The 27,462-nt window shown below is 42.7% G+C and overlaps 1 protein-coding gene across 1 annotated transcript in view; it reads left to right on the top strand.

Annotated features, from left to right (window-relative positions):
* The window catches only part of MFSD8 (major facilitator superfamily domain containing 8), a 32,845-nt gene extending 13,591 nt beyond the window's left edge, over positions 1-19,254 (top strand). The window contains exons 6-13 of the mRNA XM_077476888.1: positions 1,478-1,591; positions 1,668-1,812; positions 3,292-3,350; positions 11,941-12,046; positions 14,126-14,260; positions 14,636-14,739; positions 15,552-15,787; positions 17,507-19,254. Coding sequence (XP_077333014.1) covers positions 1,478-1,591; positions 1,668-1,812; positions 3,292-3,350; positions 11,941-12,046; positions 14,126-14,260; positions 14,636-14,739; positions 15,552-15,787; positions 17,507-17,707 — 1,100 coding nt within the window. The 3' untranslated portion in view covers positions 17,708-19,254. The remainder of the gene's footprint in view (positions 1-1,477; positions 1,592-1,667; positions 1,813-3,291; positions 3,351-11,940; positions 12,047-14,125; positions 14,261-14,635; positions 14,740-15,551; positions 15,788-17,506) is intronic.
* The last annotated feature ends 8,208 nt before the right edge of the window (positions 19,255-27,462 follow it).

Here is a 27,462-nt window from a genome sequence, read left to right as displayed (position 1 = left end):
AGAGCAGTGGTCTCCAAACTGCGGTCTGCGGGCTGGATGTGGGCCCATTGATTGCCTGTATCTGGCCCTTGAGCCACCATTCAATCCACAGACACCAATGATGGGGCAACATTCATCCCACAGACATGAGGAGACACTGTTTACTTTCACTAATTCCACTGGCCACAGTCTGCCCCCCCTCCCCCAAAAGCCGGAAGGATAGTTTACTGGTCCTTCATTTTAGATTTTTTGGAGAGCCCTGTTATAGAGGATTAGTCTGAAGAACATGCTCAGGCAGGGCACCACAAACCCCAGGCAACAAGAAGTTGCGTCCTAGCGCCTGGGCTGACACCCAAATGCGCCCCCCCCCCCAATGCATCCTAGGCTCCATTTGCCCACCTGCGAGCCCACAACTGGCATGGAGGGGAGGGAGGGACCCTCCTTATTGCTGACCCGGATGTGACGTCACTTCCGGGTCCCTGTTGACAGTTTCCCCAGCCATCTGGGCCGGGAAAGAATGTAATGCAGTGCAATGTGTATTGCATTACTTTCAGTGGCACACAGGGGAGACATGCAGCGTCTTTTTAACCCTGGATCTCTCATTAGGGAGAACCTGTCGCCAAAAAAAACATCATATAGGGGACTTTTTGTCCCCTATGTGATTGGAGGGGGGGTTTAAGTAAACCCCCCCCCCCCCAAAAAAAATATTGAGGCACCCCACCCCAACGTATCCGCACGTACAAATGTAATCACGTGTGGTGGGGCACTTATGTGTGAAAATGTCGCTTGAAATAAAAATGTTAAATATAGATGTGCACGCCAGAGTGAGATCAATAATTCTATCACCAGACTTCATTCGTAACACTAAACTGATGACCTTTAGGGGGCTTTTAAAGCGTCGCCTATAGAAAATATTGGATACTGAAGTTTGTCGCCATTTCACAGGTGCACACAAATTCAAGGTCTGACATGTTGGGTATCTATGTACTTGGTGCAACCGTGGCTTTTATATTTTACCCAAAAATTGATTGCGTTTTTGTGCCCCTTAACACTTTTACATTAAACACTTTTAATGTGTTTTTTTACTGACATTTGCGGTAATATCGTGTGGCATAAAAATGGCAACTAGCACTTTTTTTATTTTCTAGGGTGTCTACATTCAGAAAACATAATGTTTGGGAGTTTTTTGTAATCTTCAGGCCTAGAATGATTTTTTTAACTTGTGAAAAAGGCACAAAAACTGCTATGGCTGTGACAGGGTTAAAGGAGAAGATCACCTTCAGAAATATGTTACACCTCTAAGCTTTGTTAGTTTAAAAAAAAACAAAAAAAAACTGGATCCTAACTTTTTTTTTTTTTAGCTGGCTCCTAGATTCAAATCAAATTTGTCATGCCCTGTACTCGGGGAACAGAACTAGGTTCTTAATTCCATCTATCATTACTCCCATTTTTTTTTAAAGCCATCAGATTATTATGTTATATTTTGCTTAAATCCTAGGCAATGTTGCTGTTGTTAGATCGTATGTTGCTGGTGCAACTTCCATTTCAGAAAGGACTGGTGCAATGGCAAACACAAGTGCATTCCAAGCACTAGGATTTATCTTGGGCCCTGGTAGGTAGGTTATTGGAGGTGACGTGGGATTGTGCACAGGCCTTTCATTTTGGATAAATAAACTTCTCTCCTCTAGCATTCCAGGCTGTCTTTACTCTGATTGGAGAACAGGGTGTAACCTTCACTGCTATTGATCTCCAGCTGAACATGTACACCACCCCATCACTCATGGGTGCGTTCCTTGGCATTGTGAACATCATTCTGATCTTTATTATATTCAGGTATTAACTTTTTTCCTAAAACTGCTTTGAATTTTTTTTTTATTTAAATATCTACTTTGGTAGGGAAATGTAAATCTATGGCAAGGAGTTATATTGGTGCACAACCTGTGGCTCTCCAGCTGTTGCGGAACTACAAGTCCCATCATGACTTTGCCTTTTATGCCTCAGCCTTGCAATGCCTCATGGGATTTGCACTTCCGCCACAGATTGAGCACCCAAGGTTAGAACAACTATCGTGTTTCTATTGCTGGATTTCCTTCATAGGAAATGTCACTCTCTCTAATTGTTCTGATCACCAATGCCATCGCAAATGAAAGCCAAAATTATGAATTGACACCAGACCAGGAATAGAGGGGAAATCTTCTAATAGGTACACATGTTCCTGGACAACCATCCGACAAGAGATGATATCCCTCACTTTGGAATAATATCTGCTCACTTACTGTTGAATCTGTAGAACAGAAAGTAAAGGAAAATTTTCTTAATGAAACACAGATTTTAATTAATTCAATTAATGTATGACTAAATCGAAAAACGTTTTTCTTCTGGATAAAGTGGGGGGGGGGGGGTTAAAACTAGGATTATACTGATTATCGGTACCAATACTGAGCATTTGCACGAGTACTCATGCAAAAGCTCCAATACCTAAAACCGATACCTTTCCGGTGCAGTTTGAGCCCATACAAAACGAATGGGCTGAAATTGCACTGGAAAAAATCGCATGTGATTTTGAACAGAAATGCAGTGCGATTCCTGCCTGAATCACATGTGGTTTCCCCCACCACTCCTGTGTGAGCCCAGGCTTTTCACAAGGACTTCAGCCTTGGGTTCACAAGAGTGGTGCGGGAAACCACATGCGAGTCGGACAGGAATTGCACCGCATTTACTTTAGCATCTATAATAAAAATGACCCTGGCACCAGAGATTTAACAATCTTCCCATAAGATAAGATGTGCATATTTTATGGATGTTTTTTACCTTTTTTAAATGTCTCCCTTGTGTAGACATCCAAAAGGCCTGAGACTGCTGCTGGTGCCACTCTCTTAGATGTGATGTCAACAGCTGCAATTGATAAATAGTTAATCTTCAACTCTTCTGGATTAGCTTTAGAAAATAACAGGCATTATCCATATCTAAAGGGATTTTTGAGAATGTTCTTTTTCAGTTTTTCATGGAAAGGCCAACCGCTAAAATTTGACTGCTATCTACTAGAATGTAAAGGTACAATGTCATCTCAATACTTCAGTTCAAGCCCTTGTCTTTTGTCTCTGGCTAATAAGGAGCATGCAGCCCTCTTTCATCAATGGAATTTTTTTAGGACAATTGGAGTGTATTGTTATTTTGCTTGTCCTTTGTTTTATTTAGCACATATGATTTGTTATTCATTGCCTGGTTATTCTAAACTTTTATATAATATATTTTTGCTGTGGCTCTGTGGTTTTATGAAAATTGCGGTTAATCAGTATTTTCTCCCTGCAGAGAATACAAAGTGGATGACCTGGGAAGGCACATGGGAAATTTAAACTATGAGCCTGAAGGTAATATACTTTTAAGATTTCACACATACCTACAGTGCATCCGGAAAATATTCACAGCGCTTCGCTTTTTCCACATTTTGTTTTGTTTACAGCCTTAATCCAAAATGGATTAAATTCATTATTTTCCTCAAAATTCTACAAACACCCCATAATGTAATGTGAAAAAAGTTTGTTTTAAATCTTTGCAAATTTATTAAAAATAAAGGTGGAAGAAACATGCCCACCATATGCAGGGACCCGCTTCTCGGTCCCTGCACATGGAAGAAGATATTAAAATCGTCCTCAAATCTCTCAGATCCTCGTCCTCATCACTTGATCCCTGCATTGCACAGTTGGTGAAGGACTCCTCAGATGCTCTGGCACCTTTTTATTGCAGACATTGTCAGAATGTCTTTTTGCTACCGGTGTCGTTCCATGTATTCTGAAGCAGGCGGCGGTTATACCCCTGCTAAAGAAAGCTAACATGGAGCTCACTGTGTTGAGCAACAATCGTCCTATTTCCACCCTGCCGTTTTTGGCAACAATCATGGAGCGAGCTGCGGTATGGCAATTTCAACCTCACCTGCAGTCTGATAAAATTTTTGACTTCCAGTCAGGATTTCATCCTGGGAGAGGCTCGGAAACAGCCATGGTAAAAGTCCAGGATGACCTACTCTGGGCCTTGGATGAGAATGAAGCTTCAGCCTTGGTACATCTGGATCTGTCGGCAGCTTTTGATACCATCGACCACTCTATATTTGTGGATGGGTTGGAGATGGTGGCGGGAATAGGTGGTATAGCTCTGGCATGGGTGACTTTTTGTACAAGCTTTTGGAGTCACCTAATTTTAATTGGGGGTGTGTTGCACAGACTCCCTGGCTTTTAATTTGTATGTTGGCATGCTGGTATGTTGGGTCTTTTAATGTCAGTGTGTTTTTTGATTTGTGCATCGAGGCCTTCCGGTAAGACTGAGTAGGTTAAGCATTTTAATAAATAAATGGCGAGAAGAGTGCATAAGGGTATTATGCAGAGGCAAACCTTGCTTTTGCAGGCTGGCAAATTTTTATCCAATAAAGGGATTGTAAGGGCAGAAGGTTTTATATCTTCGTGGATTCTATGCATGAAGGTTGAACACCATCTGGGTGCAGGTTCCGTTCCATCCCGCACCCAATACTTACCTGACCCTGATCTTGATCCAGTAGTGTGCACCCATATGATTTAGCACTTATAAAGGTGTGTAACGCGTTTATCGGGCACTCTGATCTTGTGGTGTCACTCTGGGGTGTCCCAATAAAGGATTTTGGATCCCAATCATGGTGTGCAGCCTATTCTTTTTACATATTGATTGCGGAGGCAAGCACCTACGAGTTCCATCAGGCTTCCTCATCTCACCTGGAGCGGCAAGCCTTCTCTGTTTTAAGTGTGCACCCGCTGCTGTCAATCTCTGCCAGTAAGGCGGGAGCAGGGCTGAGCCACACGCTGAGTGTCTTATGGACACACATAGGCAGCTCAGGCGTGAGCTCGTATAAGTGCTCCCATAGCAAGAAGCTTACTATGGTTGGCACTCGGCAGGGGGAGAGGACAGGAGCAGGGGATCTAAGAAGAGGAGGATCAGAGCTGATCTCTGCAAAACTATTGCACAGAGTGGGTAGGTTATTAAAAACAATACAGTATCTCAAATAAGTGAGTACACCCCTCACATTTTTGTAAATATTTTATTATATCTTTTCATGTGACAAAACTGAAGAAATTAGACTTTGCTACAATGTAAAGTAGTAAGTGTACAGCTTTTATAACAGTGTAAATTTGCTTTCCCCTCGCAATAACGCAACACACAGCCATTTAATGTCTAAATCGCTGGCAACAAAAGATGAGTACACCCCTAAGTGAAAATGTCCAAATTGGGCCCAAAGTGTCAATATTTAGTTAGTGTGGCCACCATTATTTTCCAGCACTGCCTTAACCCTCTTGGCCATGGAGTTCACCAGAGCTTCACAGGTTGCCACTGGAGTCCTCTTCCACTCCTCCATGACATCACGCAGCTGGTGGATGTTAGAGACCTGGCGCTCCTCCACCTTCCATTTGAGGATGCCCCACAGATGCTCAATAGGGTTTAGGTCTGGACACATGCTTGGCCAGTCCATCACCTTTACCCTCAGCTTCTTTAGCAAGGCAGTGGTCGTCTTGGAGGTGTGTTTGGGGTTTCTGTCATGTTGGAATACTGCCCTGCGGCCCAGTCTCCGAAGGGAGGGGGATAATGCTCTGCTTCAGTATGTCACAGTACATGTTGGCATTCATGGTTCCCTCAATGAACTGTAGCTCCCCAGTGCCGGCAGCACTCATGCAGCCCCAGACCGTGACACTCCCACTACCATGCTTGACTGTAGGCAAGACACACTTGTACTCCTCACCTGGTTGCCGCCACACACGCTTGACACTATCTGAATTGAATACATTTATCTTGGGCCCATCAGACCCCAGGACATGGTTCCAGTAATCCATGTCCTTAGTCTGCTATTCTTCAGCAAACTGCTTCCAGGCTTTCTTGTGCATCATCTTTAGAAGAGGCTTTCTTCTGGGACAACAGCCATGCAGACCAATTTGATGCAGCGTGCGTGGTATGGTCTCAGCACAAACAGGCTGACCCCCCCCCACTCCTTCAACTTCTGCAGCAATTCTGGCAGCATTCTTATGTCTATTTCCCAAAGACAACCTCTGGATATGACGCTGAGTACGTGCACTCAACTTCTTTGGTCCAACATGGCAAGGCCTGTTCTGAGTGGAACCTCTCCTGTTAAACCGCTGTATGGTCTTGGCCACCATGCTGAAGCTCAATTTCAGGGTCTTGATAATCTTCTCATAGTCTAGGCCATCTTTATGTAGAGCAACAATTATTTTTTTTCAAATCCTCAGAGTTCTTTGCTGTGAGGTGCCATGTTGAACTTCCAGTGACAAATATGAGAAAGTGAGAGTGATAACACCAAATTTAACACACCTGCCCCCCCATTCATACCTAAGACCTTGTAACACGAATGAGTCACATGACATCTGGGAGAGAAAATGGCTAATTGGTAGGGATGCACCGAAATTTCGGCCGCCGAAACATATCGGCCGAAAATGGTGTTTTCGGCAAATTGCCGAAAGGAAAATATTGCTGACAATGGGGGCGGGACCTTGCGGGGCTCCGCCCCCTGGTGCCGCCCATTGCACGGGTGTTTTCCTGGCTTGTCCCCAGTCCTCTGTCCTCCCTCCTCCGTCCTCCCTCCTCCTTTCCTCCCGCCCGACAGCGCGGTGATCTCAGTGTGTCACGGAGCTGTGCATTCAATTGCCTGGGCGGCTGCAGTAACAATGTCCCGCCTCCTGTGACAGACGGTACACTGATCCAATGGCGGGACATTGAATCAGCGTGATGTGATTACAGGAGGCGGGACATTGTTACTGCAGCCGCCCAGGCAATTCAATGCACAGCTCCGTGACACACGGAGATCACTGCACAGATCCGGGCATGGGTAAGGCTGCATTTAGACACTGGCAAGCTGCATGAGGGGGAAAGAGTGTGCCCAGGGCAAGCATTGCAGAGTTTTGTCCGCAGCTAAATCAAGTTTTTTGTGCCCACAGTGCTGCTGCATCCAAAAGTGATTTGTTTGCCTCTGAAACTATCTACCTCTGGCCACTTGTGTGAATGTAGCCATGCTATATAAACCAGGTCACACGACAAAGGCTGTACTCCCTTTATTGGCCATATATATAAAAAAAATAATAATGATCTTGATTTTTGACCCAGCTAGGTTTTCATCGCCATGTGATAATGGGGAAGGGTTAAGTTATTGCTAGTAGAGGTAACGATATGAGCATTCCCAATAGAAGTCTGTTGGAACGGAACCAGGTAGCTTGCTTGGGGCCAGTTCACACCAGATCCAGTTCCGTGTGCTTTTTTTTTTTTTTTTGGACAAAATGCATGCACAGTGTTTTCCATGTATTCCAATGGCTCTAGTTCACACCATGCAGTCAGTTTCTGCACCGGAAACTGACTGCATGGTGTGAACTAAAGCCATTGGAATACATGGAAAACACTGTGCATGTATTTTTATCAGGCAGGCTGCATCTGAGGGGAACTGGTGAGGCTGCTTTGATCTCCTGTACCATGCCTGCAGTCTCTGACCATCTCCTGTACCATGCCTGCAGTCTCTGACCATCTCCTGTACCATGCCTGCAGTCTCTGACCATCTCCTGTACCATGCCTGCAGTCTCTGACCATCTCCTGTACCATGCCTGCAGTCTCTGACCATCTCCTGTACCATGCTTGCAGTCTCTGACCATCTCCTGTACCATGCCTGCAGTCTCTGACCATCTGCTGTACCATGCCTGCAGTCCCTGACCATCTGCTGTATGAAAATATTTTTTAAAAACAGTCATTTTCGGTATCGGTTTTCGGCCTAGTGTATTTTTCATTTTCGGTATCGGTTTCGGCACCAAAAAACCCATTCGGTGCACCCCTACTAATTGGACCCAATTTGGACATTTTCACATAGGTGTGTACTCACTTTTGTTGCCAGCGGTTTAGACATCAATGGCTGTGTTGAGTTATTTTGAGGGGACAGCAAATTTACACTGTTATACAAGCTGTACACTCACTAATTTGTAGAAACGTGTAATTTCTTCAGGGTTTTCACATGAAAAGATATAATAAAATATTTACAAAAATGTGAGGGGTGTACTCGTTTTTGTGAGATACTGTAAATAAAGAGAACCATTAGAATCACTTTAAGATGACCCAGTGAAATGAACGGTAAAATCATGAAGGGCCTGTGTTGATGGGCATTGAGCTTATATTGATGAGCAAATGCAGTGTGCTTTTGGGTGCATTCTGCTTGCATTTTGACATCAATTTTAGAGATTTCTGAGATCATTCAGAATTTAAAGACAGATCCATTTGACCTGCAGTTGACCTCCTTCTGACATGCATAAATCTGCTTTTGCATTCCCATTGACTTGTATGGGGAGACAGGCAGTTCTGATGCAAATGAAAGTCCATTAACATAGGCCCTAAAAAGTAAGTATAATTTTATTTTTTAGTGTCTTTGCACTGTGGACATTTTCTGTTCTTGAATATTCTTCATTCTTGATAATACATAAACAAAAAATAACATAAACCCTTGTAGACCCTAGTAAACATGCAAAAAAAGGTAGGCAGGAATGTCATTACATTTTATCCAGACGTTCTCCTTCCCGTTTGTAAGGGATGACTATGACAGACTGCACCACAGCACAGCCCCACAAGGGATGACTAAAACGTGGTTTAGGTTACTGAAAAAATCTTCAAGGAATAATAACCTAGGGCAGGGCTTTTTTAGAGAAATCCTTCTGAAACATACAGTAGCACACCAGTAAATTACTAAATTAAAAAATAAAGTTTAATCGCTTCAATACAGGGCACTTTACCCCCTTCCTGCCCAGGCCAATTTTCAGCTTTCAGCACTGTCACACTTTGAATGACAATTACTCAGTAATGTAACACTGTACCCAAACAAAATTGTTATAATTTTTTACACACAAATAGAGCTTTCTTTTGATTGGTATTTAATTACTACTGGGTTTTTATGTTTGCTAAATAAATGTAACAAGGCCAAACATTTTCTTCATTTCTGTTATAAAATTTGGCAAATAAATAATTGTTCATAATTTAGGGCAAAATGTATTTTGCTATGTTTCTGGGTGAAAATAACCCAAATCGGTGTATATTATTTAGTCTGTAGGAAAATTTATACAGTCCACAAACTATGGTATATATCTGAAAATTTATCAATTCTGATGTATCTGTCTAATTTTTTGTGGTCCAAAAACGTCTGGACAGTACAGATATGTCACAAATTGCCCCTTTTTGGAATGTAGTCAGTCCAATGTATTTAGTAAGAGGCATGGAGAGTTTTTTTGAAGTTATTTTTTTTGTCATCATTTTTTGGAAAATAAAAGAAATTAAAACCATTTTTTTTTTTTTTTTTACTTACTGTCACAGTGCAGTACAGCATCGTCATATAACTGGTGTGGCACTGATAAGAGGCACATTATGTTTGCTTATAGCAATGAATTTCATTGCTATATGCAAGAAATTTACTGAATGAAGTTGATTCATTCAGTTTGTTTTGTGCACCAATGAGCTGTGTTTGGCCCACCTGTACCATGTGATCACTGTTACCAATCACAGCTAGCAACACAATTGTACACAATGGAAGACTTAAAAGGAAGCCATCCTTTGTTTACAACTGTCATGTGACCTGCTGTGATTGGTTAAAGCAGTCACATGGTACCGGCAGTGGGCCGGTACAGTGATCAGTCATCAACTGTGTCTGGTGGACACAGCCGATGACAGATTGCGCCACAGCACGGCCCCACAAGGACCTCATATGACGTCCACACGGATCGATGAGAGTCCCGTCCAGCCGTCAATTCACTATAGGCTGGGCGGGTTAATAATGCATTAATTTCCCTAAGTACTGTACATATTAATTTTGGAAGGCTGGCCATACACGGAGCAAATTTAACTTTCTTGCAGACACAGTGATGCATGAATCTCTCCTGCCAGGCCATTGTCTTCTCCCGCCGGGAGAAGACAGTGATGATTAACGGCTATAGCAGCCACTATGATCGTAGGTAAAACAGTCACAGGCAGTCTGGTTATATCCAAGTTGAAAGATCGATCAATTTGGTGCATTCAGTCTGCCCATACATGGTTCGATTATCAGGCCGCTTTCTGCTGCACTGACCTTTGACTGAAATTCAAACCGTGTATGGCTTGCCTTAGTGTGGCCTCTTACTGGGTTTCCTTGTGCTGCTCAGCCATTTTCTTCATTTGAGTTTGAACTTGGGAAATATGAGCAGAAGAGTTTCAAAATGTAAAAAATAAACACACACAATATGCATAATTGTTCATGACAACACTGGATTATAGCCCACATCCCAGCATTTGTCGGGTGTTGTCTTGTGTTTCACAATGTAGATGAAAATTGATAAAATGACGAGCACAAGTTTTATTTTAAAGCTGAACTTCGGCCTTACCTTTTTAGTCTTGCACGGTTGTACAGGCTCATCTCCTGTACTAAAATAGCTTGCTCTGATTTTGCTGCACACAGTGCCTTTAGAAGCTGCACCAAGTCAAATAAAGCTTGCCTTATTTCCTGGCTGAAGGACATCCAGCATCATCTAGTCCTTCCTCCCAAGCCTGACTTGTCCCTTTCATTCATTGGATTTCAGTTCTTTTAGTCATGGAGGTTAAGTAGAACATATGGACAACATATTACCTATGGTGGTCTGCTAGTAAGTTCAGCCTATTCTTCCAGACTGACGTCCACCCTTTAAGGTATTGACCAGTGGCGTAACTAGAACCTTCAGGGCCCCGATGCAAGAAACCATGAAGGGCCTCCCTGAACCCCAGCCAGGGCCTTTCCCTCCGGGTCCGGCAGTGGAACTCCAGGGTGTGGTCACAGGTATGACCTTTGTGAGCCCTGTAGTTCCACCACTGGCATCAGTAGTTTTTTTTAAATTATTTTCTTTTTAATTTTTAGGTACCCCTAGCTGCCTATGCTGCTGCCGGCCATATGTAGAGGGGGCTGCATGGGCCCCCTGCATCACAGGGTCCGGTTGCGGTCGCGACTGCTGCACCCCCTATAGTTACGCCCCTGGTATTGACCCTCTTTGAGATTGGCATATCTCCTCCTAAGAGCCAACCTGCTGCTTGCATAAGGGCTGAGAGCTCTTGATAGGAGTACTGAGGCAGGTGCTGTAAATAAATTCAGGAAGGTTTGCTGACCCTCCTACCAGCCTTGATCTGCCTACATTACTAAAGAGAAGCATAGAGACTTACTGATAACATCAGTAAGTTTTAAAGTATGGTATTGAATGAAAATGGCAAAGTTTTATTTAAAAATTCACCCGCATGTTGAGGAGAGCAGATAAGTGGAAAGAAAGGAAAATCAGAGTAAACTTCCTCTTTAAGCTTTAGGCCTCATGCACACTGGACGTTAAAAAAAAAAATTCTAAAAACATCAGTAGCTTTGCAGTGAGTTTCAACTTTTTTTCAAAGTTTTTGCAATAGCGTCTTTTTAGCGTTTTTTTAGGTTTTTGTTTTTGTTTTTTGGAAATTTTTTTCTATTTTTTTTTTTTTTTTTCCAGTTGATCAAAAATTTTAAACACTGGTGTGCAACGTTTTTGAGCATTTATCGATTGTTTATCAGCATTAGAGCGTTTTTACAGCTCAAAAACATCTCTCAGAACCCACCAGTTTTGATTTTGTTTTTTACTGCTCAAAAACATCACTGCCCAAAACTGCTGATAACAGCCTATGTGTGCATGGACACATAGGATAACATGTAGAGTTTAATGATTGTAGAAAAAAACCTCTATGGGCCAAAACAACAGCTGCTGTAAAAACTTCAAAAAATGTCCAGTGTGCATGAGGCTTAAGAAGTATTTTTTACATACTATTATGTTTATACTTAGTTTCTCAGTTAAACACTTTTGCCTCACTAGGCCTTGTTGAGTTTGTTCCACTAGACTAGATGAACTAAAGGCTGGAGTGAGTTTATTGTATGTTTTTTGTTTTTTCTATTTTCAGAGTTGATTTCACAGGAAGAGAGTGAAGAGGCAATTGATCGAGTGGCAGTTGTCTCATCAAATGTTTTGTTCTTTGTAACTTTGTTTGTATTTGCCATTTTTGAAACGTAAGTATGTCTTTTTCATGTCATTAGCATATATAGAAAGTAGTTGTATGCATGTTTGTGGGTGAAACTTTCACGTGAAGTTGCGATCCGCCTTTTTTCTATGGCAAGATCTCATGGATCTTTCCACTGTGGACGCTTAAACTTTCCCCAGTTTTATAGAATTGAATGTTGGTTTACAAACGCTGAGAGTACATATGCGAACATCTACACAGTACAGTATAGACGTATGTATGCACATATTAACCACTTTAAGACTGGGCCTATTTTTCAAACTTGTCTACAAGTTAAAATCCGTTTTTAATGCTAGAAAATTCCTTAGAATCCCCAAACATATATAATAATGTAATATATATTTACATGTTTTACACCCTAGAGAATAAAATGGTGTGTGTGTGTGTATGTATGTATGTATGTATGTATGTATATATATATATATACATACCCTGCCATTTTATTCTCTAGGGTGTTGGGAAAAGTAAAGCGTAATTAATAAATATATATATATATATATTCCCCAAGACCCTAGAGAATAAAATGGCGGTCATTGCAATACTTTCTATCACAATGTATTTGCGCAGCGGTCTTACAAGCGCACCTTTTTTAAATTTAAAAATAAGACACCTGTTAAGTTAGCCCATTTTTTTTTTTTTTTTGGATTGTGAAAGATGTTACGCCAAGTAAATTGATAGCCAACATGTCATGTTTCAAAGTTGCACCCACTCGTGGAATGGCGGCACACTTTTACCCTTAAAAATCTCCATATGAAACATTTAAAAAAATTCTATAGGTTGCATGTTTTAAGTTTACAGAGGAGGTCTAGGGCTAGAATTATTGCTCTCACTCTAACGATCGCTGTTTTCATATGTGGGCGCTACTTGTATATATGTTCGCTTCTGTTCAGCGGGACAGGGTGCGTTTTAAAAATTTTTTTTACCTTTTTTATTTTAAGACTGTTCTTTTAAAAAATAAAAATTTGTGTCACTTTTATTCCTATTACAAGGAATGTAAACCCTTGTAATAGGAACAAAGCATGACAAGACCTCTTAAATATAAGGTCTGGGGTCAAAAAGACCAGAAAAGAGGAAATCTGAGGGGGTGCTCTGAAGGTACATATCACTATGAAGAAAGAATTTCTTACAGTTCTTAGAGATCCATTCATAATGTAAGTGGTATAGCCTTTACCATGGCCATATTACTGCTTTGAAATCAAGAAAGGCTACTGCAATAAATAATAATCACAGCAGTGACTGTACAAATGTTCATTGCTCTCACCTGCCTTTGGAACTCTGAAGCAAGTGGAGTGCAATAAAAATTAGAGGGGGGGGGGGGGGGGTGGTGGCAGGCTAAGTAAGGATCATGCGACTTGCGCAAAGTAGCTAGAACTGCATGGGACACTGCAGGCTCCATACCACAGACTGCATTTTATGAATGGATGCAAAATGCATCCACGGTATGGAGAAACCCTGTGGGGTATGAAAGAGTTTGCATAGTAATATCTGTTCCCCAGTATAAATGAATACCTAAAGCTGGGTACACACTACTGTTTGGGTTGCACGAAAAAAAAAACTGACCCCTCCAGTCAAGAGCTGCTGTACTAACCATACGAGGTTAGTTCAGCAATCTCCCCCTGTCGTGTTCTGACAGGGGGATGACGCCCCTACCAGAACACTCCGATCGGTGCTCTCTGCCATTGACGGAGAGTGCCGATCGAGAGTCGGTCGACTGCTGGTTTTCCAGCATGCACATCTGACAGAAGCTGGCCTAATGTCCTGCTTCTGTCGGACAGACTGACATACACAGGGGCAGAATGTTGGCAGGTATTTTTTGTACCATGAAATGTCTCCAGATATTCTGCCCGTGTGTACAGGGCATTAGTCTTTATCCAATGAGATTCCCACAGGTGTTCTCTGAAATTGGAAATTGACGCTGGGGCAATGTTCTAATTAGGGAGGGGAAGATGACATCTTATCCTTGTCATTGCAGTACCTAGACTATACAATATAGACAGAGTACTTTGCGTGTTTTACATAATATATGTATATCCTTTTCTTTAAGACTTTCTTGCTACTGTTTCTCCAGAATTGCAACCCCACTAACAATGGACATGTTTGCATGGACCAGAACACAGGCAGTGTTTTATAATGGCATTATCTTGGCTGCTATTGGTGTGGAATCAGTGTTTGTATTCATTACAGTTAAATTGCTTTCTAAAAAGTAAGTGACTTAAATAATACAATAATTTAAATAATTACTCTTGTTAAATTTGTATGTTAAACTCATGATTTACAGTTTCTTCAGACTGTAGGCTGTATTATCAGTGCAGGTGACTGCTGTTCATAAAATAATATCAGTAAATTATAGTATTTAATTTTCATCATACTGGGTGACATTGTTGAAAAGGGCTACAGGTTTTCCAACAAATGCAAGTTGTTTCCCACTCATAGATAGTAAAGATTATTGTAAGCATTTTTTATTCCTTTGTATGCTTGTTACACTCATGTGTTCTCTGCTGTATCAAGTGAAAAATTAATCAGATCTATGGCTGTTGTTAAAAATATTTTATTTCAAGCATTCATCATGCTTTTACAGGACTGGAGATCGTATTTGGCTTGTCGGTGGATTGGCTGTTATTTGGGCAGGGTTCTTTGTCTTGTTGCCTTGGGGAAACCAATACCCAAAGATACAGTGGGCAGGTTAGTATACCTGGTAATAACCTCATTTTGGAGGGAAGATCTAAAGCAGGGATATGCAATTAGCGGACCTCCATCTGTTGCAGAACTACAAGTCCCACGAGGCATAGCAAAACTCTGACAGCCACAAGCATGACACCCAGAGGCAGAGCATGATGGGACTATGATTGGTAGTTTTTCAACAGCTGGAGGTCCGCTAATTGCATATCCCTGATCTAAAGCAATGCTTCCAGAATTGACATTCCCCCCTCAATGTATTTCTTCAAAGACTTCAGAATAAGGAAGCAGTTAGCTTTATATAAATTTTGCTTTTTTAGGCCCCTTTCACACTGGTAGAGTCTGCCAGCCTGTCCGTCTGCTCACCAGGGGATATCTCCACTGATCCCCACTGACCTAATGCATCAGCGCAGCAGACACGGACATAGCCCGCTGTCCTCTACGGGTTGTTGGATGGAAATGGACTGCCTGTCCGTTGCCATCCGATCCACCAGACAGATGAGGAACAAATCCCGCATCCATCTGTGTTTAGCGGATCGAATGACATGGGGTGTCAACAGACACATGTCATATCCACCGCTCCATAGAGGGCAGTGGATGGTCCAAATGGGTCCACCTGAAAAAAAGATAGGTCCATCTGTGTGAAAAGCGGCTTAAGATTTCTCTGAACACCAAATATTTAGTTACATTTAATTCAACAGAATTCCTGCCTGACTTTTTATAAAATGTCTATAATGACATCTTAACTGAGTGTTAGCCAAACGTATAAATTAACAGTCTCAGATATTCTGATTTATGACTATTGCCTTCTATTGCAGACATTGAAAACACAACCATTCATAACTCAAGCTCCTGGGATTTAAGTTTTGTGATGTCCAGCAATCAGACTGCAGAGCCAACTGGTTGTCCTGCAACTCAGTCCTGGTGCTTTTACACACCTGTAATCCACCTTGCGCAGTATCTTACATCTAATATTTTGATTGGTTTTGGCTATCCAGTCTGTAATGTCATGGTTTACACTTTGTACTCAAAAATCATAGGCCCCAAACCACAGGTAAGTCTGTAAATAAAAAAAGTGAAAAATACTGCGCTAAATAACATATGTATGTACAAATGAAGCAGCTGCTAAAACCGTGAGCTACACACAGATACACAATACAAAGTAGCAGCGCTATAGAAGAACGTGGATTAAAAATAAATAGTCAAAAACAGTGAATGTGTGTGAACTAGAATACACAAACATGGGTGATGGCAAATATCACTATCGTCCATGAATAGCACATAAATGTAGGTTGTTGTGATGTGATACCTCTTGACAACAGTGTACCTCCACCACATAAAATGCATGCTTACCAGAGGGCAAGCTTTTAGGAGCCTGTGGCTAAAATACCCAACCAGGGCCTTTATCCAAACAGAAGTTGATTATCCACAGATAGTTTTAGGAAGGGGCTTGGATTAAGCACCAAATAGCCTGCAATTTTTCAGTTGATGACAGAGTGCCTTTGTGCACCTTTGTGCCTGGGCTGAAGAGTTCCATTGAGTTCTCTCAGTTTAATGCAGCAGAATGAACTCCTGAACTCCTAGACAATCGCAGCGATATCACATATGTTAGTTGTATGTACCTGTAGTACAGCCCAATAGTGCGCATTTTTATTTTTTATTTTTTTTAAATCCTACCTAAATCCCACTGACCTGAACACTGATACTAATTAACAAAAAAAAATTTGTCCAAAAAAAAAAAACCCACTGACCTTTGACCTTGACCCAAACATTAACCCTGGCACTGACCTAGATCTAACCTTGATTTACAGTGGATATAAAAAGTCTACATACCCTTGTTAAAATGTCAGGTTTCTGTGATGTAAAAAAAAATGAGACAAAGATAAATGATTTCAGAACATTTTCCACATTTTAAAGGGGTCGTAAAGGTAAATGTTTTTTCACCTTAATGCATTCTATGCATTAAGGTGAAAAAACATCTGACAGTGCTGGCGCCCCCAGCCACCCCGTTTTTACTTACCTGACCCCTCAAGCGGCTATAGCTGCTGGCTGTATCACGGGAGCACGCCCGCAGGTGGTTCTCACCATGTGAGGGAGCTCACATGAACGTGAGAAGTACCTGCGGGAGGAAGCAGAGACAGCCGCCGAGGGACCCCAGAAGAGCAGGTTTGGGGCCACTCTGTGCAAAACGAGCTGCACAGTGGAGGAAAGTATAACATATTTGTTATTTAAAAAAAATACCTTTACAATCCCTTTAATGTGACCTATAAACTGTACAACTCAATTGAAAAACAAACTGAAATCTTTTAGGGGTGGGGGGTGGAAGTAAAAAAAATGTATTAAAATAATGTGGTTGCATAAGTGTTACATAGCAGGTGAGGTTGAAAAAAGACACAAGTCCATCAAGTCCAACCTATGTGTTTGATTGTATGTCAGTATTACATTGTATATCCCTGTATGTTGTGGTCGTTCAGTTGCTTCTCTAATAGTTTCTTGGCACTATCGAGATCCCCTGCTGAGACCACCGCCTGTGGAAGGGAATTCTACATCCTTGCTGCTCTTACAGTAAAGAACCCTGTACGTAGTTTAAGGTTAAACCTCTTTTCTTCCAATTTTAATGAGTGGCCACAAGTCTTGTTAAACTCCCTTTTGCAAAAAAGTTTTATCCCTATTGTGGGGTCACCGGTATGGTGACCCCACAATAAAGTTTGAACATAACCCAGATTCCTGTTCTAAAATGTGTTATTTTTTTTTTTTTTTTGTTTTCCTTTAGGGGTTATATATGGGCTGGCTAACTGCAGCTGGCAGTGCAGCTCGGACCTTGGGACCAGTATTTGTCAGTGAGACCTACACACACCTTGGACCTCGGTGGACCTACAGTCTAATTTGTGGAATAGTGGCAATATCTCTGCTACACTTGGCAGCAGTTTACAAAAGACTTATTGCTTTTTCCGTTCGATATGGAAAAATATAGCAGGAATTGGCTGTATCAGCAGTGAAGATTTGTTAATGTGCACTACACTGGATTTAAAATTGTTTTAAAGCAGTTCAATGTTTTTTTTTTTTTTTTTTTACCTTTAATGCAAACAATGCATTAGGGTAAAAAACTTTTTTTTAGGCTTAGAAACACTTTAAGGTCTAGGGCTGAAACAACTAAGTGACATAAACTAGTAGTACCGATAATGAAAATTACTGACCACTATTTTTATTATCGACTAGTGGATCAGCCGATTTATCCGACCTTCATACAGAATGCATTATTTGTTTACATGTCAGTATTAACTGTGTACTGAGTTGTATGTGTGCTGCACTGTGTGTACATGTCAGTATACTAAGGGCAGCAGACATTCAGCTCAATACACCCTTCAGACATATGTCAGTATACACAGTGCAGTACACATACAGCTCAGTACACCATTCATACATGTCAGTAAGTGCCTGAAAACTTGTGAATGTGTGAGGAGCAATGCATCATGGGACATATCGTCCTGGACAGGAGAAGGAAGTGATTCTAAAGGCAGAAGGTGTTTATATATATATATATATATAAATAACCTTGATGCATTATGTCAGTGATCATAAACCCTGTCCTCAGGACCCACTAACAGGCCAGATTTGATGTATTAACTTGGGGAGATGCAGACAAAAATACTGCAATCACAGCAGAAAATATCACCTGTGATGTATTTCAGTTACCTTGCAAACCTGGCCTGTTAGTGGGCCCTGAGTACACTTGGTGGGAGCAGTCAGGTGACACAAGTAGGGACTTGGTGGGAGCAGTCAGGTGACACAAGTAGGGACTTGGTGGGAGCAGTCAGGTGACACAAGTAGGGACTTGGTGGGAGCAGTCAGGTGACACAAGTAGGGACTTGGTGGGAGCAGTCAGGTGACACAGGTAGGCTGTAAACTTTGAGCTCATTGAGCCTTACTGGGTGTAATTATGAAAAGTGAGAAATCCACCCCTCCCCCACATAACACATCCTGGGGACTTCAGACACACACACTGCACCATAACAATAATCAGATCACTGGAGCTTCTACTCAGCTCATCTCTGACTAAATACATCTCCCCTAAATCGGATCACTTGTCTGTGTATCTTCTGCTGGGCCTCCTGTGATAGTTCACTGCACTATACATGCATTTCCTCCTCTCACACCGATCTGTGGATCACATCCCATGATGAGAAACATCCAGTCAAAACACAGGAAAGGCAGCCAATCCTGAGAGAGCTGGAGAAGAAAGGGGACAGGGGAGGGGGGAGTGTGAAGTACACAGAATGTGTCTCTCAATCTCCTTCATGAAATAAGGAAAGGAGCTGTCTGTCACGGCATGGGGGAAGAACTGACTTACTCTTTCTCTCTGTTTTTATCTCAGTGAAAAAGGTTATAAGGAGTGTTAAGAGCTGGATTAACTCTTTGTGGCAAGACTGGGCACAGATAAAATGAATTCCTATACTGTACAAGGTACAAGCCTTAATTAAAAAAAATAAAAATGGGGTTTACACCCCCTTTAAAGTAAAAGTTTACCAGTATTATGGATTATATTTAAAAATGCTAATATAAAAAGATTTATAGCACCCCTCCTCCTTCATGTCTGACTCCCAGTCAAAATGCCCTGCATTTCCTATGGTATATTTATTATAAAATTGAGAGATATACGTACAGTCCTGTGTTAATCTGCAAAACAATGTATTAGGTCATTTTTTTTTCTTATAGATGGTTATTTATATTTACCACTGCATATAGATATTCAAGAATAATTTGTTTTTTAAAAACTTTACATACTAACTAAATTGCAGACCACACTTTTTTTTATTTTTTTCCAGATCTTATTCAAATCAAAACGATAATCTGCCAACAATTTCATTATGAAAATAGTTGTTAGTTGCAGCCATGGGCATCCGCAGGTAGGGGCAAGGGGGGTCAAGTGCCACCCACCCCCCCGAATCTGATCGAAGCTTAAATTCAGCTCCCACTCACCCCCCCTTTCTCCTGTGAGGGAAAAGAGATGGCGGCTCTTACCAGATTCCCTGCCCAGCTTCCTGCCTGCTCCATTCCTTTCCTGTTGGCCATAACTAAGGGCCAATCAAAGGAGACTAGGAGAGGAGGGCATCATAGAACATGTAGTCCCAAAGATTGGCGGCCCCATTTTCCACAGGGAGGAGGCTACAGCTCGATCAAGAGAGAGATTGAGAGACTGCATCCTGGAAAAAAGCTGAGGTAGAGAGCACTACAGGGCAAAGGAGTGTGGTGGGCGTAAGCCAGAGAGAGAGCCATGCTGCCCAGTGCCACCAGAGAGAGAGACTGGACCACAGACATGCTAAACTACTGATCAGAGTCGCCCCTGGGGAACCCAGAGTGAGCAATTTTCCAGCAGGAGGGATCACTGCTGTAGTTTCGCTGGGTCTATTAAGAGGGTCTGTTGGCCATTATCCATTACTTATCCTAGGGACGATACTACGTCTGCAGTCTCTGACCATGATAATGTGATCATTACATTGTCAAAAAGGGGTGGTGCATGGGTGACCCTAAAAGGATGCCCCCCCCCCTGAAAAAAGTTCTGCAGACGCCCATGGTTGCAGCTCTATTAAAGTGGTTGTAAACCCTTACAACACACTGACCTACAGGTAAGCCTAGATTAAGGCCTATACGGTTTAGGAGATATTTGCCCCGAAGACAGGCACCTCTGTCTACGACGCATGCCCCGAAGACAGGCACCGCTGTCTACCAGACAGCGGCGCACTGAGCGCGGCATCGTCCATGACGAAGATGCCGCACGTGTCGGCTCCCGTGTGCATGCACGGGAGTGACGTCATCGCGGCTTCGCTGAATGACAGTGGCGGAGCTGCGAGACCCACCGAGAAGATGGATGTGCCGGACTACAGGGGACAGCGGTGACTTTGCTGGCTCCTGTGTCAGGTAAGTGACACATAATGGACTACTATGCGATGCATAGTAGTCCATTATGCTTTGCCTTTGCAGGGAATGAAAGAGGAAGTAAACCCATCAGGGTTTACTTCCTCTTTAAGGTCTGTCACTGCATGATATTCTTCTGCCTCCTTTGCAGTTTTTTTTTTTTGTCAGCTAGTGAGATTATATCAGGTACAGCTGACTTCAATTGAGATGCCACTTTGTTTAGGCTTCTGTAATCCATAGTCATTCTATATGTCCCATCAGGTTTCTTTACTGGAACATAAGACCTGAGAAAAAAACCTTACAGCAGATCTATGATTCTTGAAAAGCCTCTCCAATTTCTTTGTGACCTCCTGGAAGCCTGTACTGTTTGAGACAGACTGGCTTCTCTGGTGGATGAATGTGGACAGGGGCCCATTTTGCATGTTCTCTGACCACAATCATAATCATCCTTACCAGATACACTTTATCAGGATACCCAAATGTAAATGTTTAGTTTGAATTGACCGACCTTGAAGTACATCTTTCACAAGAATATTTTCGGATAACCAAAACATTTGTCCCATCCTGGTTCCTTGCCAATAGCCAATTTTAGCCATGTCCTGACTGTTGGTGTGGTTTACCCTCACAAACTGTGTATCTACATGAATCATTTCTGCTTTGTGATGGGAGGGATTTTCTTGCAAATGTGTGACTACGAAAGCCATCACGTGTAGAAGATGACTTCCGCCACCATACAGTGACATGTGCATATGGGTGTCTGTCTCCTGCTGTCACTATCCTCACTGCTATTACAGAAGACCCACCTTCCCTTCATAAAGGATAAGGAACCTCCCAGTTCCTCTTCCTGAGAATCTAACCACCCACCAGAATAAAGGGATTTGGATTCATGTGCAGTTTTGGGAATCAGTTTGGGGCTAAAAGGAGAGGTTGGTTCTGTTTTCTCTAACTCTAGGCTGATGTTATCTTCACTAGTAGAAGTGTTTCCGACCCTGACAATTCCTCCCCACTCTTTTCACCTCTTCAACAATTCTGCAGTATAAATCCCACCTTTCTCATCATTAGGTACTCCTGCCTTTAAAAGTCCACTCACATTTGTTTTCTTAGTGGTAAATAACCTGGTTTTCTCTGCACCCTATGTCTTGTCTTCTGCCCTCATTTCCCTCTCTGCTTATTTCCTCCTTGCCTTGCCTTGCCTTGCCTTAACCTTATCTACTGCCCTGACAAGTTTTGTTTTAGTCTTCTTTAGCTCCCCCAACTGACTTGAGGTGATAATGGCTTTGTGAATACAGCTGTTTAATTGCAGGCTTCCCAATAAGGACAATAAAGGACCTGTGTACAGTTTGTGTAAACTCCTTTACTTCTTCAAATTCCACATCTCTGGGATTGTAGTAATTCTCTCTTCTTCTCTTCTTCTCCTCTTCTCCTCTTGTCTCTTTTCTCTCTCTCCTTTTTTTTTTTTTTTTTTTACAAGTTAGGAAGGGAAAAAAAAAAAGCCACTTTAATCCTAGTTGTGGGATGTGACACGTACACTAGCCTTACTAACCGGTTTATGTACTCTCTTTTTCCTAAACAAGAGAGAGGGTATGACAGGGTCACGTTAATTTGTTGTGCCACATCCTAGAACATCACAACAAAGAAGAAGGGGTCCCCTGGGGGTGGACTTTTAAGGCACGTACAAATTATAATAGTATACAAATTATTTTATTACATAAAATCAATCAATACTGGTTGTATATATACCTGTTGGTGTACTTTTTAACCACTTGACCACTGGGCACTTAAACACCCTTAATAACCAGACCAATTTTCAGCTTTCGGTGCTCTCACATTTTGAATGACAATTACTCAGTCATGCAACACTGGACCTATATGAAATTTTTGTCCTTTTTTTCACACAAATGGAGCTTTCTTTTGGTGGTATTTAATCACCGCTGGGTTTTTAATTTTTTGTGCTATAAAAGAAAAAAATACAGAAAATTCTGTAAAAAAATGAATTTTTCTTCATTTCTGTTATAAAATTTAGCAGATTAGTAATTTTTTTCTTCATAAATTTTGGCCAGAATTTATACCACTACATATCTTTGGTAAAAATAAGTACAAATTGGTGGATATTATTTGGTCTTTGTGAAAGTTATAGAGTCCACAAGCTATGGTGCCAATATCTGAAAATTGATCACACCTGAAGTACTGACGGCCTATTTCAATTCTTGAGACCCTAACATGCCAGAAAAGTACAAATACCCCCCAAATGACCCCTTTTTGGAAAGAAGACATTCCAAGGTATTTAGTAAGAGGCATGATGAGTTTTTTGAAGTTGTAATTTTTTATTTTTTCCCACAATTCTTTGCAAAATCAAGATTTTTTTTTACTTTTTTTTTTTTTTTTCACAAAATTGTCATATTATCAGTTTATTTCTCACACAGCATATGCATACCACAAATTACACCCCAAAACACATTCTGCTATTACTCCCGTGTACGGCGATACCACATGTGTGAGACTTTTACACAGTGCGGCCACATACAGAGGCCCAACATGCAGGGAGCGCTATCAGGCGTTCTGGAGCACCCAGGACAATTCTGACATTTCTCTCCTACATGTAAAAATCATCATTTATTTGCTAGAAAATTACATCGAATCCCAAAACATTATATATGTTTTTTTAGCAAACACCCTGGAGAATACAATGGTGGTCGTTGCAACTTTTTATCTCGCACAGTATTTGCGCAGCAATTTTTCGAATGCTTTTTTTTGGAAAAAAAACTGGTTTGTGCTTAAAAAAAAAAAAAACACAGTAAAGTTAGCCCAATTTTTGCATAATGTGAAAGATGAAGTTACACCGAGTAAATCGATACCTAACATGTCACTTTTCAAAATTGCACAGGCTCGTGGAATGGCGCCAAACGTCGCTACTTAAAAATCCCCATAGGCGACGATTTAATTTTTTTTTACTGGTTATATGTTTTGAGTTACAGAGGAGGTCTAGGGCTAGAATTATTGCTCTCGCTCCAACGTACGTAGCGATACCTCACATGTGTGGTTTGAACACCGTTTTCATATGTGGGCGGGACTTACGTATGCGTTCGCTTCTGCATGCGAGCACATGGGGACAGGGGCGCTTTAAAAAAAAAAAAAATAATTTTATTGTTCATTTTACTTTATTTATTTTAGTTTGACATTTTTTTCCCCAAAAATAAATTTTTTGATCACTTTTATTCCTATTACAAGGAATGTAAACATCCCTTGTAATAGGAATATGGCATGACAGGTCCTCTTTACAGTGAGATGTGGGGTCAATAAGACCCCGCATCTCGCCTCTAAGCTGGGAAGCCTGAAAAAAAAACAAAAAGATTCTGGATTTGATAGTATTGGCGAGTCGGTAGAAGCACCGGAGGGCGGCGGGAGGGGGGGGGGGTGTCTATGGCTGGGTATTGCAGGGTATCACCGACTATGGCTGGGTATGGCTGGGTATATCAGAGTATGGCTGGGTATCTCAGAGTATGGCGTTGCAGAGTATTGCGTTGCAGAGCATTGCAGGATATTGGAGGGTGTTGCAGAGCATTGCAGTGTTGCACGGTATTGGCGGGTGTTGCAGAGCATTGCAGAGTGTTGCAGGGTATTGGTGGGTGTTGCAGAGCGTTGCAGAGCGTTGCAGAGTGTTGCAGAGCGTTGCAGAGTGTTGCAGAGCGTTGCAGAGTGTTGCAGAGCGTTGCAGGGTATTGGCGGGTATTGCAGGGTAATGCAGGGTATTGCAGAGTAATGGCAGGGTATTGCAGAGTATTTGCAGGGAATTGAGGGGTTAATTTTCGGTGAGCAGCGATGTGGGCACTGCAGATGCAGCCCACATCGCTGCTGACACCGATCTCCTCCCCCTCCGCTGTTCCGATCGGTACAGAGAGGGGGAGGGAGGAACCGGCGTCATAACATGACGCCGGTTTGTTTACAAGTGATCACTCCGTCATTTGACGGAGCGATCACGTGGTAAACGGCCGCGACGAGCGGCCGTTTACCGTGATCCGTGATGCACCCGGCGGTCACGGATGCTCTCGAGTGCGCGCCCCAGGGGGCTCGCGAGAGCGGAATTCTGGGAGGACGTCATATGACGGCCTCCCACAGTTAAGAAACCGCCCTAAAGCCGTCATTCGGGTATAGGGCGGTTATTAAGTGGTTAATGTATACTGTATATTCAATTACCTTTTGTTGGTTTTATGTAATAAAATAATTTGTATACTATTATAATTTGTACGTGCCTTAAAAGTCCACCCCCAGGGGACCCCTTCTTCTTCTTCTTTTTTTTTTTTTTTTTTCCTAAAGGCATTAATTTGGTCATGAGGGCTGCACACTGCTCTTGCAAATCATCAGCCAGACTAGCAGTTGAACGTACATGTTGAAGCAATTGCTACCTGCTCTTTTAACACCTTAAAGGAGAAATACAGCCAAAGCTTGTTTGGCTGTACTTCTCCCATGGATCACAGGAGTGCAGTTTGCTCTGAAGCCCGCTGTCAGCTGATGTCACAGAGCCGCTACAGGCTCCGGAAAGATCACAAGCATATGGTTGGGATACACCCACACGCCTGGACTGGCACCCAGCTCAGCCAGCTTCTGAGAGCTTGAGCCAGCCACTCCCACCCCTCCCAGCCCAGCGCTCCAGTGAGCGTGGGGGGAGGGGCCAAACAGAGAGCACTAGCTCTCTGCTCAGGAAGCTGTGAGAACAGAGCGATCAGCGGTGTTTAATCGCTTGTTGCCAGTCTTGGAGCTGCCAGGGGGACCAATGCTGCATCCACCTAGGTAAGTGTGACCTCTATTCCCATACTTCTTTCAATTTCTTCCTCTGCCTTCTCCCTCCTTTGTGTTTCAGTATAGAGAGCATGAAGGAAGTACAAACCAGCTAAGGACACTACCTTCTCTGCTTTACTTAAATCAAAACCCTCAAGGCTAAAATATATGAAATTATCCAAAACACTATCCCCCAAGTCCTATTAAAGTAAGGCCGCGTACACACGGGCGGACTGTTCGCCCAACTTTGTCCGCTGAACAGTGTTTCAGCGGACAGTCCGCTCGTGTGTGGGCTTCAGCGGACAGTTTCAGCGGACAGTCTGACGAACAAAGTTTTTCGGAAGTTCCGTAAAACTGTCCGCTGAAACTTTGTTTGAGCGGACAGTCCGCTCGTGTGTAGGCTTGTTCGTCAAACTAAGTTCCGCGCATACTCAGAAAGGATTTACACACCGAAGGTTGCATTGCAGTGTATAGGACGTCGTTTTCTAGTCCCGTCGTACGTGCCGTTCACGTCATTGCGCACGGTTTTAGCGGACTGTTCGTTCATCGTGTGTGGTCAAGTCCGTTCATGCTAATTTTGAGCGGACTGTTTGTCAAACTGTTTGACGAACAAGGTTGGGCGAACAGTCCGCGCGTGTGTACGCGGCCTAAGAATTATACTTTGCAAGAGACATCTGTTGATTGTCTCTGGCCTAGCAGGCAGGTTGCACACCCGTCCTGGACACCAGAAACCTCTTCAGCCTTGGTTTTCCTAAATAGTGTATGCAGTATTTTTCTTAGCCCAAGCAACAGAAAACAAGTCCATTTCAGTTGAACTTTAGCACAAATCCTGGACAGGCCCTCAATTATTTTGCGTGTATCATTTGGTTAATTTGTGGTTAAGCAAGGAAGCAGAAAACCCCTGTCGGGCAATAAAGTGCTTTTACTGAACAAGGATGCCGCACATACAAACTGCTTACAATTGTATAAGACAATACAAGACATACAGGCTGCTACAAATATGCATGCAGCACATATGCACACGCTGTCTAACCTTCCTAGCAAATGAGCAGGGACAATGGGTCTGTATGTGATAGGGATTAGTGATGGACGAACTTCCGACGGGACGTTTCGCGAACGCGAAATGCGAACGGACCCAAACGTTCGCGAAACCGACCGTTCGCCGCGGGCCCCATTGACTTCAATGGGAGGCGAACTTTGCAAACCTTCATGTCGAATTTGCGGCCACGTGGTAATTATTAGGGGGTAAAACGTAGTCCCACCATCTGGACAATGACATAATACATGTATGAGGTGAATTTGGGATCGATAACTACAAGCATTTTTATTTTATTTGGGAAATTGTTCTAACAATTCAGGACTATGGAGCTAATGAAGGCAATGGAGGAGAGGGAAGGTCAGGGACCAGGGTAGGCAAAGAAGAGGGTGCAGGAGATGATCACCAGCAGCGTGACATACCGGAATGACACATGCACCGTGATAGAGGCATCTGACAGCAGCACCGTAATACAGAGCACTGACAGCAGCACCGTGACATACAGCGCTGACAGCAGCACCGTGACATACAGCGCTGACAGCAGCACCGTGACATACAGCGCTGACAGCAGCACCGTGACATACAGCGCTGACAGCAGCACCGTGACATACAGCGCTGACAGCAGCACCGTGACATACAGCGCTGACAGCAGCACCGTGACATACAGCGCTGACAGCAGCACCGTGACATACAGCGCTGACAGCAGCACCGTGACATACAGCGCTGACAGCAGCACCGTGACATACAGCGCTGACAGCAGCACCGTGACATACAGCGCTGACAGCAGCACCGTGACATACAGCACTGACAGCAGCACCGTAAGCAGCCCCAGGAGGAAGTCAGCACAGCACAGGGATGGTGTGATCCCCTCATAATAAGAACCCCCAGGAGGAAGTCAGCACAGCACAGGGATAGTGTGATCCCTTCATAATAAGAACCCCCAGGAGGAAGTCAGCACAGCACAGGGATATCATAAGCAGCCCCAGTAGAAATATGACACC

This window comes from Lithobates pipiens, unplaced genomic scaffold (genome assembly GCF_037356315.1).
Source record: "Lithobates pipiens isolate NorthernLeopardFrog02 unplaced genomic scaffold, aLitPip1_a1.2 Scaffold_13, whole genome shotgun sequence".
In the NCBI taxonomy this organism is placed as follows: Eukaryota; Metazoa; Chordata; class Amphibia; order Anura; family Ranidae; genus Lithobates; species Lithobates pipiens.
The sequence above is the reverse complement of the archived record's forward strand: the minus strand, read 5'-3'. Positions and strand labels throughout refer to the sequence as shown.